A 14,340-nucleotide genomic window follows, 5' to 3' on the forward strand; every position below is an offset into this window, starting at 1 on the left:
TTGATGTCTCACTGCTAATCACAATCTGAAAGAACCCCTCCCCCCCCTGGGTTCTCATTGGTGCTAATCACTCTATAAAAAGTGTCAGATCCAAAAACTACAAAAGATATCATTAACAGATCAATCCGAGACGAGAGAAGATCGGATAGGAAGACGAGTCCATCCACATGGACATCAATGATGTTCGACTCAATCGAAGATTTCAAGGATCGAGCGGCTACATATCGGAGACTTCAATACTCGTCCCATCCGTTTCAATCATTTGAGAGCACATTTTTATGTGCTTTTGTTTGCGTTAATGTCGCAAGGCATTTTCAAGACAAGAAACTTACATCAGTAAAACTTTAAAACTTAGAAAATCACAAAACATTATGAGCAGTCGGCAAACTCTTAGGCCGGACTCTGAAGCCGTGATGTTTGGCCTAATTCAACGGCATGTCATCGATTTTGTCCCACCTTCTGCACGAGGGCGGAGAGCCACCCCGCCCAATACCAACGAAGCTGAATAAACATCTGTATAAAAATATAATACACCAACTACATACCTAATTCGCTAAGAAAGTAGTGGAATGCGACTGCACCGGGAGAGATTTCTACGGCACGTCAAAATCTTCGGTAAAATCAGCATTAGTAATTTCGCTTCGTTAGGCCATCTTCACGATCGCTGTCTCTTCTTGGTGAATATATGCCGAGGTAGATCGCAAGGGCAATGCAGGGGTAACACAGAGGTAATTACCAAGAGTGTTTTATCTTTACTTAAAAAAATGTGTGTAAGCATGCATAAACTTCTAGAATAGAAAGTTTGATCAATGCAACAATTTCTCAATTGTCGCAGCCCTCTTACCGCTCATCGACAGCGATCAACTCCACCATCTGGCTCTTCAAATCCATGTCACTCAAGGCATTCACGTCATTATCTTCATTCCTAGCAGTCATTTCACCCTAGGAGAACGTGCGCGACGTTAACTAGTGCATGCTTGGTTTACATTTGTTTTTATTTTTAAGAATATTAGCACGTTTTTATGTTTTATTCCATTTCTTCTTACCCATTCACGTCACTTTACCAAGTCACTTAATTAACCCGCTGAATAATACACCCACAAATATAATGCAACAACATTTTCCAGTCGACGTTGGAAACGGGTGTTCATCATAGTTCGTTGACGTGGTTTTTAACAAAGTTTAAAGTCTTCCCTTCGCTGACGGGCAAAGCGATCTGGAATTCACGGAAAAATAATAAGCAATAGGGTAGTTTCCTGTTTTGTTTCCTTTCTTGAAGAAGCAAGGTAAATGCATTTTTATGTTTCGGGAGAGGGGTCCTGGACCTAGAAACATCAGGATATAGATAAAATATATTCACGACCATAACAATTGCTAACTTCTTCCATTTCCAGCGATGATACGGAAGTTGTGGCTTCAACGAAGACCTCAGTTGCCAGTTTCTGCGCAGTCACTGTGAGCGCTCTTGCATGTGTGTACACATGTATATATTATCAGCGTCTCCCTTGAGTCACCGCGCGAGAGCCTCGGTCAAATGCCGTACACATCCATCGCGATCAAGAAAGTTACGACGCCGACACGGCAGTGCCGTGCCACGGGAACTCTTCGAGGAAAGGAGGGCACACGGGGTGGGGGCTGGGGGTGGGGTGGGGGCAGAGGGAGGGCGTGGGTGATGCGGAACCGCGATGCCGTTCCACTGGTGACCGACTGCGGCGCTCGCCTCCGTCACGGGTCAAGGTGGCGCTCGAGCGGATTGGCGGAGGCTGGGGGAGGGGGGGCAGCGAACCTCCTCCGCCCCCACCCCGCCCCCTTCGCCTAAATGCCCGCCGCGCCGCCCGGCAAATGCACAATCAGCACCCGTGCACCCGCCGTAGCAGACGTCGCTTGAGTCGCCCATGGGAAGTTAGCGCCGCACGCCGCAATGAAGGGCCGCCTCGTGGTGGCCACGCTCCTGGTCGTGCTGCTGGTGCGGCCCGCGCCCGCCTGCCCCCCCGAGGACGTGGTCTTCGAGCTCATCACGGGCCACGTGCTCAGCAGCCCCAAGGACCTGATCGAGACGAAGGCGGGCATACTGCGACTCGGCGAGTGTGTGGACAAGTGCCGGCGAAGCGCCAAGTGCAAGGCCGTCAACTTCGAGACGGGACTGTGCTTACTCATGGCCGCCAACCTCGAAGATGCACCAGGTGAGTGCTCACGCCTCGCTCACTTCACCAACTGCTTTTCTGAAGTATCTAAGGTTTTCCCGGCGAATAGACTGGAGGAAGAGTTCTCGGGTTTCCAGCCGGGTCGAGGGGTTTTTCAGCACCGACGTTTCGAGGGCGAAGTCTGCCATCGTCTTCAGGGTGAATGTCTTAATCGTCTTCACCCTGAAGACGATGGCAGACTTCGCCCTCGAAACGTCTGTGCTGAAAAAAACCCTCGACCCGGCTGGAAACCCGAGAACTCTTCCTCCAACTGGTTTTCTGGAAGCCATCCCTGTTTGCACGATTTCATTTTCGCCCGCACGAGATCAGAAAGTTTACAGTTTAGTGAGGGTTACAATCCCTTCCGGTGTTCCATTGACTTGAGAGATATCTAGAGAATAATTTCTGGATTATTCTTCTTCCATTTATCAAGAAAGAGCTCATTCGGATTCGATAGTAGTTGCTCGCGTTGCCTTGACGACGGCGTCCGGACTCTCCAAACCACCCCCACCTTAACCTCAGGCCGGAGGGTTCCTTACCGCCGCGCCTCCCCCCTCATCCTCCGCCGCCCCCTCGGGGTGCAAGGCCGCAAGAGTCTCTCTGACTTGCGCTCGAGAGATGGAACTGCTCCGGGTCCGCCCTAGGGTACCGATTCCAAGGACGCCACTGAGGATGACGAACCGGAAGCTTTCAGCGATTTCAAAAAGGCAAAAGCATGATGTTAAATATTCGGGGTTCAAACATCACCAGAGGTTCGGACTCGGACGAAAGCGTCTTTTTTCTGCTTGCTTGCTTGCACAATTGCTAAAAGGAAGATGTAAACATGAAGCGATATGTTTGCTTTCCAGACGAATTTCGCTAGGTAGAAATTTTCAGAGGACACCGATGCGGACATGAACTTTTCAACTAGTGGAACATGATTCTTCTTCTATTTGTTTTAGTGTATTACTCAGCGAGTTGTATAATGTTTTCCCGAACTCATATTTCAAATTATCAATAAATAATATTGACAGATCATCTAATTTGCATCAAATTTACACAACACTAAAAACTCCTGATCATTATTTCCTTGGGCAGTGAGTTTTTATGTAAAATATTAGTTAAACACGTATATATGGCTTTTTTACAATTTTTAGTAAATATCCAACTTTAGCGCAATCAAAAATAAATGCAAATTGATTGAAATTGAACTTTTCTGTTGTAGTATTCCAAGCCAAATATTTGGAAATCAGGACATATTTGAGCAAAGTATTTTAATTGTGGATGAAACTGAAATGTACGTCCAAAATAGTTTCTTTTGAAAGTAAATAAACGTTTTAACATTTTTTATGCGAATTGTATCACACTCATCATATTAGTTTTCAAATAATTTCGAATCTACACTATACACTCAGGTTCAGACGGAGTGTCATTTTAAGTACCATTTTTTCAACATTTAAGTATCAATTTCATAACATTTCTATTGTTGAAAATTTATGCAACCTCTAAAAGGTGATATTTATATTAGTAACTACATGTTTTTATTATGTATTATGTTGCACTTGTATATTTACAGTTAACATTATCCTGAAAATGAATGTCTAGCTTAAGAATTAGTAAGCATATATCTGGAAGCCACAGAAAATAATACTGTATAAATTCTGTGTGAACTGATTTGAGCTTTCAAAGACAACTCTCGCGGATGAATGGAATTGTCGAATCCTTTGGCGTGGTGGGCTCGTGGGCTCATTTTACACTTCCTTGGGCTTACCTCTGCGTGACCACTACCTTCATTATTGAATCCAAAGGAAATGGGGTGGAGTTACTAATTGGCTGAAATTAAATTTACAAATGTACGTTGTAAAGCCAATTAAACGAGGAATTAAAGTATCCGAAACAGTTTTTTTCGGTTAACTTGGCAAACATCATTGGGGAGGAGAATTACATTATTATCATTAAGTTAGAAGAATGATTAGGCTACATAGATGCCAAATTATCCCATGTTTATGTTATTTAATTGATATTTATTCCACCCGTGTTGAGCCGACTGTAGCAACATTATTCAACAGATGATTTTTTTTAAATCTAATCACGTCTTTACTTGCCAATCGATACGAAATTAGAATGGTGATTTGCTCGCGTTTTATTTTTGTCGTGATCTTTATGCTATGGCTCCACCATTTTTGTGATGATGGCTGCCTAGCCAATCGAAGCATTGTTTCGGAGGCTACAATTCCTAACTTAATTGACTTTAGGGCATATACTTCTAAATTTCAAGTTAGTCAGATTGAAATGTCAATTTATACTGAGAGAATAAAGCGATTGGTGATGTTGCTTGATGAAATGAGAAAACTTAATTTTTAATCAGGCGGATTAAAACAGTACTCTTTGGCTAAATTTATGAGAGCAAAGAGGAGATCGTATAATGTGATACCCGGTGGAGCAGCGTGCTTCTAAACTCCACGGTATAAAATTAATCCAGGTGAAAAGAGGCCGTTTTGCGTTAGAGTCATTTCTCTTCCTTTTCGTCTAAACAGCCTTCGGAGTGAACATTTGAATGCTTTGCTCATCATTCACCAGCTAATCTTGTTAACGGAGAGCAGATGCAACGGAATGTGGGCGCTGAGTCAAAGACCAGGTGTCTCTCGCCCTCGCACCGCTTTGTTCTACTTGTCTGATGCTGATACTGATGCATATGTCCATCGAGACCATCACACAACTCAATACCATGCACTGACGATACCCCGAGTGATGCCAACAAATCGCACAGCCTACCATTTTGAGAAGTACGACCTATTCCCCCGCCACCTCTCGTCATTGTCCCTTAATATTTCGTTTTTCATCACGGCTATTCGCTCTTTATTCTCTCCATTCCCGCTTCCTTCCCCGTCCTCACAGTTTAGTATGTTTCTATTATCATTCCCGTAGAGTGCACGTGTCCTTCACTGTAGGAGTGGAATCCTCTTTCAAGCTCAAATGGTGGAGACAAAAAAGCCGAAAAAGGGGTTTTTCATTGCTCCAAGTGAGGTTCAAATCCTTTTTTTGTTAGTCTAACGTGAGCAATGGACCATTTATCATAATGCTGTCAAAGTTTACCAACGTCTCTTCACTGACAGCTACCGCCGGTGCATTGCGATGAGTTACCCCGGGATCTAGAAACGCACCCCTGGCATGATGTTGGCGTGCCAGTCCCGTGTCCACCTCGCGCTCGGGAGCAAAATGATGATGCGCTGCTTTATATCCTCCATCTTAACTGGCCTTCAGCAGATCAGTCCAAAGATAAAATTCAGGCCCTTCCTACCAGAGAACGTAATTTTGCTTACCCAGCTGCTCCACATTTACGCTGAGCGAATATATGCGTCAACTTCGAATAGGTATCACGCAATCATACTCACCGGTGGAAGAAAAAGTTTTGTTCCCTCCTTATGGGTTCCAGAATCAATTTTTTCACTGACGACTCTCATCGGGGAAGAAATAATTGAGCGTATTTCATACCCGTATTTACCAATCATTAATAGTATTCATCATTTACCAATATGGAGTGAATACAAGTTATTTATATTTCGAGCTACCAAAGGCGAAGTATAGACTTTCCGTTTCTTTCTCGGAAAGCGGTTTAGAGGGTTGTTAACGTCATTGGATGCTCAAATCCAATTGTGGAAGCGCCACGTAGCCATCCTCTTCTCCCTTGGATGGCGCCAAAAACTGTTCATCCTGAGGAACCGATTCAGGAGACGCTCTCCTTGTCATATTAGTTTTACTCAGTAATTCCAACATAAAAATTAATTTTTCAGATGAGATATTCGAACAGTCCATGCTGAAAAGTTACAAAAATTAGTTTTCATGACATTTTTCCTAAATAATCAATTTATTTCTTGGTATGAGAGAGTAGCAGATCTTCCAAAGCTTAATATTCGTTTTTTTTAAGATTGGTTTACTATACTTTTGGCTGCTGAATGATGAATTGAATACTGATTAGGGTTTAAACGATTTAGGTCTCATGATTCTGAATGCACTCTAAATTTTCAAGTTATAAATACTGAGAAACCCTTTGGCCTTTCACAAAACCATGCCCCGATACATGGAAAATGATTAACTATGCATCATTGATCTCAATACCAGCCGTTGCACTGAAATGCAAAAATTTGCATGGAATCCAATTTCAAACGAATACATCAAACGCCTTCACCATAACTCGAGCCATTTTACAATAAGGACACGAACGAATTAGGTTAACGAAGCGTACAACTCCTACTTCGTGGAAATAATTTCTGTTGATTTCCCTCAGAGGAATTTTTAATTTGAAGTAAACCTTTGATTTATTAGGATGACTACCATTCTGGCTCGTCCACTTTTTTTCTCGAAAATAAGTTAATGTGCGCTTGATAATATTTTTTTCGGATTCCAATGAGGTATTTTTCCATTCAAACACTCGCTGATAAAATAAATGAACTCCCAAGTAGATAAGCTATTCGCAAATGCTATAAAGGAAATGGTCGGTATGAACGCAGGCTAGGATGATCACGTATTTCAGGAAACGGGATAGAATCACAGTGCAAAGAAAAACCTCTCACGAGCTTTTTTTGCACACGTTTCGGGGAATTTGGAGGCGGCTTCCAAACACCAGTGGAGCGGACGACAGCTATTGAATTGGAAAAATATTTGGCGTAACGAAGAGCAGAGATTTTGCGGAAGATGTGGGATTGCGTGGTTGGGTGGCCACTTCTAACCTCAAAGGTGTTCCCACGGCTGCAATCTAGCGTCTCCAAGACTGACGCTATATTGGATACTCATCCAATGAGGATATTTTGAGACTCGTTCTTTCCATCATTTTATGTGCCCTTGTTGTTATAATATATATTTATATATTAATAACCTACCTACTCTTCTATTGTAGTGAAGCCGTGAAGTGTTATTGTTCCCCACCAAATACAGCCTGTAAATAAACGACACGATAGCTAAAAAGCAGCCCTGGGGTAGTTACGATAGAACAGTACTTTCAAAGTTCTACTGACTTAACGATAAAAAGTGGAAGGTATGGGACAGCACCCTTCTTCCGATGAAAGTCGTTTTCAATTACGTGAACATGGGCCACCACCACTGCGATAGCACCTATTTGACTTGCGAAACCAAAATCCGGGTCTAAATAAACGTTGACGGTGGATGAAATAACCGTTGGTGGGATCGGACTGCATGGTGGATACAATTCCGTCTTGTTTCAGTTAGCTTTATGATGCCAATTTGGGCAGAATTTAATCGGTTTTCAAAAATGTCCTTAGCGCGACGATGAAGTGAGAGCGATTCTTTAATTCTCAATGTTTACCGTGTATAATATTTACAACCGTGAGGAATATCATTGAAAAGTTATAAATTTGACAAATTACATCATCAAGAGCATAAATTTTGGTGAAAATTCCTCATTTGAGATGATTTATTCGCTCAATTCGGATACCTCTACCAGTCAGCGAGATATAAGCATCATCTCACGAGCAAGCAATTTCTTTTAAAGTAGTAGAAATAACGGTCCATTTCATAACGGTTCCACTTTAAATTCCTTTCGTGTGCTATATGTCACTTAAACTTTTAACCTCCGCCCACTGGCTATTGTATGGGTGGTATTACAGTGTCCACGGTCAGTGCACAACTCGAATTCCCCGCTTGACTGCGACCGTGTCCTCGGTGGATCACCTTGTCGTGGTTGATCGGCCGGCGTGGGCAGCGGCCTCCCTCCCCTTGCAACCTTTTGACCTCTTTCCTCGAGAATTCGAAGACGATGGGCGCTATTAATAGCTTTGCCGTCTCAATATTTTAACCCCTCGACAGTTTGGAGATATTGCGGCAAGGCGAAACTGGCGAGGAGCGTGCACCCGACTCCTCTGGATTTCCCCCGTTGACGTCGTCGCTATGCTTGCTCATGTTTCATTCTCCAAAGACACTTTACGGCATTTCCTGAGAGGTACCACTTTAGTCCCAATAGCTGTGTGTTATGATGAGTGTGCACACAGCCATTGGGAGGTGGGATGGGATTTGAAGGAGGCGATTAAGATCACTTGCGCCGAAAGACAAGGCGGTAAGAAAAGGCACAAAGAGATCCGGTGTCGGCAGCTGTTATCGGAAGGAGTCAAGAGGACCACGGCTCAACGTCCCTTCCGACGGACGGAGTATTGCGCTTGAAGTGTCCTCCACACAACACGCAAGCAGGGATCTGATGTTCTCCGAAAATTCCCTCCCTGCCACCGCCGGGATTAGAACTTGGGCCAGGAGCGTGAAGGCAGCACTCTAGCCACCATGGCCAACACGATCCCATCAGATATCTCGTAGGAACTTCCAAAAAATAACACTTCGAGCGCGTTTAAATAATGAATGCCTTGTTAGCATTATTTTCATTCGTCCTCTAACCTTACGATGAAAAAAATTTGATAGCTCCGAAAATAGAATATAGCCCAAAAATACTGAAAAAAAGTGTTTTCCTTCGCTGAGTTCACCATCTACTTTAGTCGTAACAACGGCTTTCTTTGTAATTAAATGTGATGATCATTGGTTTGGGAAATTTTAGGGATACAACGGGGAGGCAACGGGGCTAGCACATCCAATTTCACGTGGCAATGAACCCATATTGGTGGGATTTCTCCGTATTTACGAAAGATAGATGGCTGGAAAAGGCCATCGAGATCAAAACTGTGGATGGATGGAGCACCTCGCTCCGATGAGCAGGTATCACACGCCTTGGGTCACTCTCAAGGAGTCTCGATCGACGGCGATGAAATTGAAGACGGACATTTACCGCAACAATGAGAAAGTGGGGTGATCTTTAATCCTGTCGTCGCCTCTTCTAATAATTTAACTACCTTCTATCTGGCCGCCTTTAGCCCTTACAGTGCCGGGGAGCGCTGTCGCTCTCCTCCTATCTCTCGCGAAAAGTGCCAGCCATCGCGCTCCTATCACTCTTAGATGCCGATGATTAACTAAGCATACAATTGTCAATATTCATTTTATTTTAACATCAACTATTTTCTTCAAATTATAAAAATTAACTCATATTACCAAAAATTCGTCAATATAATAAAAAGGTGAAACCACATATAATAAAGATTTCCTAAAGTTTTTGAACATATACCTTTACTTGTTTTTGAGACCTAATTTTTTCCCTAACCTACTGTAAAATCAGCAAATGCCTCGGCATTTTTGGCATAGTACCTAGAAAATCGGTGGGCACTCAAAAGGTTAAGAAGACGTACCACTTCCTCCCGCCCAACCGCATTTTGTCTTTTTTTGCAACGATTTACCCTATTGACACTGGATCTATGACCTGGAAAATATCAGTGTGTGCACGTATTGACTTTTTCAGCGTTGGACAGAACCTAAAACATAGAAATTTCACGACCGACTCTCTCAAAGATTATACCCGAAAGTTGGTTTCGATAGTTGAGGGTACAGCTCGCCGCACACGATTCATAGACGTTGACATTCACACATTTGGACTAAGGGGGAGGGGGCGTATTTCATTTCCTTGGGACAGCTCGCTCTTCGAGGATTTTTAGTTTTGGGGTGAACGGAGGCTTCGCCCAGGATTTGGCCCCGTAATGTCTCGTTCACATTACGATTGTCCGAACGATCGCCCTAACCATAGTTGGCCGAACTAGCCGTGTGAATGCATGTCCTTAAAATAGTTCACGTAGTTCCGAACGTTGCCACTTTACGATGGTTAGGCGCTGGGAGACCGGAAACGGAAGCGACAAGAGAAAGGCGAAAAGTTCGTGAAGCTCTCTTCGCTCAATTTTTTTCATGGATTTGTCCTAGGAAGGAAGAATATGCGCGGAAGGAAATTTATTCGGTAAATACACGTTGAACACAGAAATATCTTGACCCTGCATACTTCGCTTTGCTAGCCGTCAATTTATCGTTCACTTTAGATGTCAGCACTAGAGGGCAGCACAGGTTTTAACCATCGTCGTGTGAATGCACGATTGTTCCGAAGATTGCTGGAACAATCGTAATTTGAACGAAGCATAACCCTTTAGTTAGGACGAAAGCGCTCCACCCACTTGGCCACTTGATTCGCCATTCCGAAAATTGAGGTGAAATTTTCAAATTTTAGATACAGGAAAATGTAGACAGGGCGTCTACTCCATTTACTCTGAAATTTTAAAGATGATGGCATAATTTTTAGCGACTGATAGGTCACGACAAAATACCGGTGTAACGGGATTTTGAAGTCGTTTTCAACGTGCGAAGGCACGTGTCTCCACGCTCGAGGGACGTCGCCTCGCAAATCACCTCGACACGACATTCGTCGCGATGACATCCCACTCCATGAATGCATTTACATACCGGCGGAGCGTCGCTCACACTTTGTCAAACGGCGACATTGTCACGTATTTCGTGGCGAGTTCATCGGAGCGAAGGAGAGAGTGATAAGAAGCAAAGCGGTGTGTTCACCACAGAGCATACTCCAGGCGGCCACCGACATGTGTTGGTGCTCACTTCAGCCGTTCCACCAAATTCGTCACTCGCGTCGATGGTGAATAGAGCGATCCAAGTTTCATGAGCTATAATTTGGTGTGTTAATCAAAGTTTGTATTCGTAATGGTGTGATCCATTACTGCGCAGTTGTATTCCTTGTATGATTGAAAATATTCTATTGCATACGTGGAGTATATATGGATAGCTCTGCCTCGCCGCGATGCAGACATTTCTGAAAACTTATTTAAAAGGGACCGAAGTGGAAACATGAATAAAACTTGTAGGTGACGAGCTGTGGCCTCAAGTCCCATTGGGTGGGCTCCTAACGGAAGAGATACCGTGAGGAATCTCTCAATGTTTTGAAACAAAAATTTCAATTAAGAGCTATCATTTAGACACTTTTAAACTATCAATCTCGACGAAAATAATATCTAAGATTTAAAACTAATGATACTTTAATTCTCTTATGTTTTCCAAGTGAGTACTCATGAAAAGGCCGTGCGTCTTGCTCATCAAAACAACCAGATAGGATTCTGTGATCGCAATTAACGGGGCCATCACTCCTGGTGAACGGGTCTTCTTTAGCCTCGGACAATCCGTTGGAAAACTTACGCAACCCTTTTGAACTCTTCAGGATGCATGTTTTAGAGCCTAGCAAACATTCGCCTGAGTTTCAACTCTAAAAATATACCTTAACATTTTCTTGGAGATATTTTTTTTAGTTGAAACATTTAAATGTTGACAAGTTTCACTTCACTTGCTGTGAAAAATTTTACATGATAACTTTAGGTTTATATGAGTAATAAGTGGCAAAAAGAAACATAAAATACAATGGTTCGAGGAGTGATCCGTGCTCTTGTTGAGTAATCGTGATGTCTCTCTGCTAGGAAGATACAAGCTTACCTGTTTATCTGGCATAAACTGTTCGTCATTTGGGAGCACGAAATAAAGAGTAAAAACATTTTCGCTTACAGAAATTAAGCTTCCGTTAGCGAAATGTTCTGCTTGCGTGCGTAGGGAGTGTGTTCCGGGAAAGAGAGGCGAGGGAGTGCGAGAGGTGACCATTCAACAGCATCGACTGCTCTCGATGGTGCATTTCGGGAAATAATTTTTCGGACGGCCACCCAATGGCGTGACGTCCGAAAAAAGAGCAATTGTAGCTGGTCCCGTCGCTCCGGGCTGCGTGTTTGGAAGAGGCGAGCCACGGTGACGTGGGCCACGAAGCATGCTGCCACTGTGCCACTCGACACTCAAAGGGTGCTTTCCCATTCTTATTATATTGCCTAAATCGAAAGATTATTACTCCTGGAGTAGGCATTTCACGCTCTTAGATTTTTGAATGACGATATCTATTTTTCGCGATTGAACGAAAAGTGAAAAATTTCAAGCGCGCGAAAACGCGACGCCTAAGTAGGAATGCTGGGAAAAGCCCGTGTGACGTATTTCTGGTTCCAGCTGTCGCCGTGTGAGGTGACCTTGGGGCGAGGCTTTGAGCACTGCCACGATGCAGGCTGCTAGCAGGTAGCGCTTGGCTTAAATTAGGATTATTATTACCCTATCAAACGAAAGAAACTTTCCGACCTCAGGCAGTTTTAATGGGTGATTATTAAGAGATGTTTCCCTGAACTCTGTGCCTCATGCATGCATTGGAAATCTCAGACGATGTAAAACTCCTATCTACTCATATAGAAACTAGGTCCCTGTGACGTCACGCGGAGCGGAATTGCGTGGGCGCCAATCTGGCCTTTTCAAATGAGGTTAATACTGACCATTAACATTCGTCTAAACTGGGATTTCTAAAACCAAATAATTTGTATACTATGAATACACTAATGGTGGGCAACGAATCGCAATCAATGCCTTTCGTTTTCTTTGATGAAGGAAACTACCCTATTGTGGCATCGGGATGGCATGGTGACGGGAGTGCTGGTATGCTATGATATTTGGAGGAGATAACTGACGGCAATCGCACCATGCGGAAAGGGTTGCGAAGGGAGGAACTTTGGCATTTGCTGCTCATGCAAAGAAAGGCTGCTCATGCGAGGAACTGAGGGCTGGACTTAAAGTGCACGAAGCACTGTAATAAAATTCTGTGGAAAATCTCCATCTCCGTTGGGATTTGAACCCCGACCGTCTGGGTGGGCTGCCGACACTGTAACTTCCGCACCAACCCTATGGCCAAGAGTGCTGACTACCCACCTCGAGGTCACAGATTCAATTCCTAGCAGTGGTTGAGATTATAATTAGAATGTATGTACTTGGGTACTAGATGGGGAGTATTAAAGTATATCAAAACCAAAAGAGTAAGTTTATAACTCATCCCGAGTATTCTTCATAGGCTGTGTCGACTGGATTCTTCATTTTTAACACCTTTTCAGATGCTCGTTGAGATTCACACATTCTTAGTGCTATTAGGTATTTTCTTTGAAACCATAAATTTCTTTTTTTCTGACTTTCTCTTTATGGCAATGAAAATCCTTCGTCTTTACGATACGTAAGAATGGCCTTATGCCATTGAAGTTTTCCGCCAAGAAATTGTTTACCAAAACATTCGTCCCGAAATTCTCATGTATTATTATATACCCGTGGTACCCTAGTAGGTAGAGCCTTTGGTTGCTAATGGAAGAGTAATGAGTTCAAATGCCAGAAGTAGCCTTTCGATACCTGAGAATAAAATCCACGGAGTGTGAAGTAGCCCACGGATGGGAACTGGTCCCCTTACATTGAATGAGTAATATTCTTACTGCCTGGGTGACTGAAGTCTGGATGGGGCCCTTCCCTATCCAATCCACCTTCGGCTTGAATCACTGAGTGGTAGACTGATCATATGGATTGTGTGAAAACTCTCAAAATGTATAGCGATGTGAAATCGAAAATATTGCATTTTACACCTACACCACGAGCAATCATGTTTTTGACGAATTTGTTCGTGTTTAGATTCAGAGTTCTTTCTGACTCTGTCGTAACGAGCGCCACTCATCCTGGGCGGTCGTCTAACGCCTTCCCTCGACTTCTGTTCGTAGCGTAGCATGAGGTTGACGAAATAATCCGCTTTTCGAAGAAGTGCTTGTGGGAGGCGCTGTGTCGCTCCAGTTCCGTCGCGCCACATACGTGTCTTGGCGCGAAAAGCTCCCATTGTCTCGTGTTCCCACGCCCCGCCGCCGGAAGCGAAAACAAGTGCCTGCCACCGCCAAGGGTCACCACGCCAAGTCACTCCCGCGAGGCGAGACCCGCCCCTAATCAAAGACGCATTTTGCCCCAACGGTCACGCCTCATCACCAGCGAGCTAAGCCACGCGTGAAAGCGTATCGAAATTATTGACATGACCACGACGTACAACCACGCAATTATAACCTCAGCAGAGGTACCATGCTCTGAAATTATTTTTTTTATTTATTAGTTGCGTGTATATTATTCATTCAAAAACTTTATTACAATAAATTCTAGTTGTTCGTAGGTAGGTATTTGGTGGAAAGAAAATAACACAAGTAATCATGGATACCTTTGCACTGCAGCCACCGAGTGATTCATGGATAAAAAAACAAAATCATAAAAGATAAATTTCACTTTTGCACGTTTAGTACACACTCCGGATAAAGTTGGTGAAAGTAAAAGGAATTATTTCAGTTAAATTAAGTGCGAAAATTCCTCGGAGTAAAACAATATTTGTATTGATCGGCATTCGAACCCGAATTCCCGACAGGTACCATTTAAA

The 14,340-nt window shown here is 43.5% G+C and overlaps 1 protein-coding gene across 1 annotated transcript in view; it reads left to right on the forward strand.

The window, feature by feature from the left end:
* The first annotated feature begins 1,838 nt into the window (after positions 1-1,838).
* LOC124171342 overlaps positions 1,839-14,340 on the forward strand; it is a 46,410-nt gene continuing 33,908 nt past the window's right edge. Inside the window, exon 1 of the mRNA XM_046550496.1 lies at positions 1,839-2,183. Coding sequence (XP_046406452.1) covers positions 1,922-2,183 — 262 coding nt within the window. The 5' untranslated portion in view covers positions 1,839-1,921. The remainder of the gene's footprint in view (positions 2,184-14,340) is intronic.

Source organism: Ischnura elegans, chromosome X (genome assembly GCF_921293095.1).
Source record: "Ischnura elegans chromosome X, ioIscEleg1.1, whole genome shotgun sequence".
Classification (NCBI taxonomy): Eukaryota; Metazoa; Arthropoda; class Insecta; order Odonata; family Coenagrionidae; genus Ischnura; species Ischnura elegans.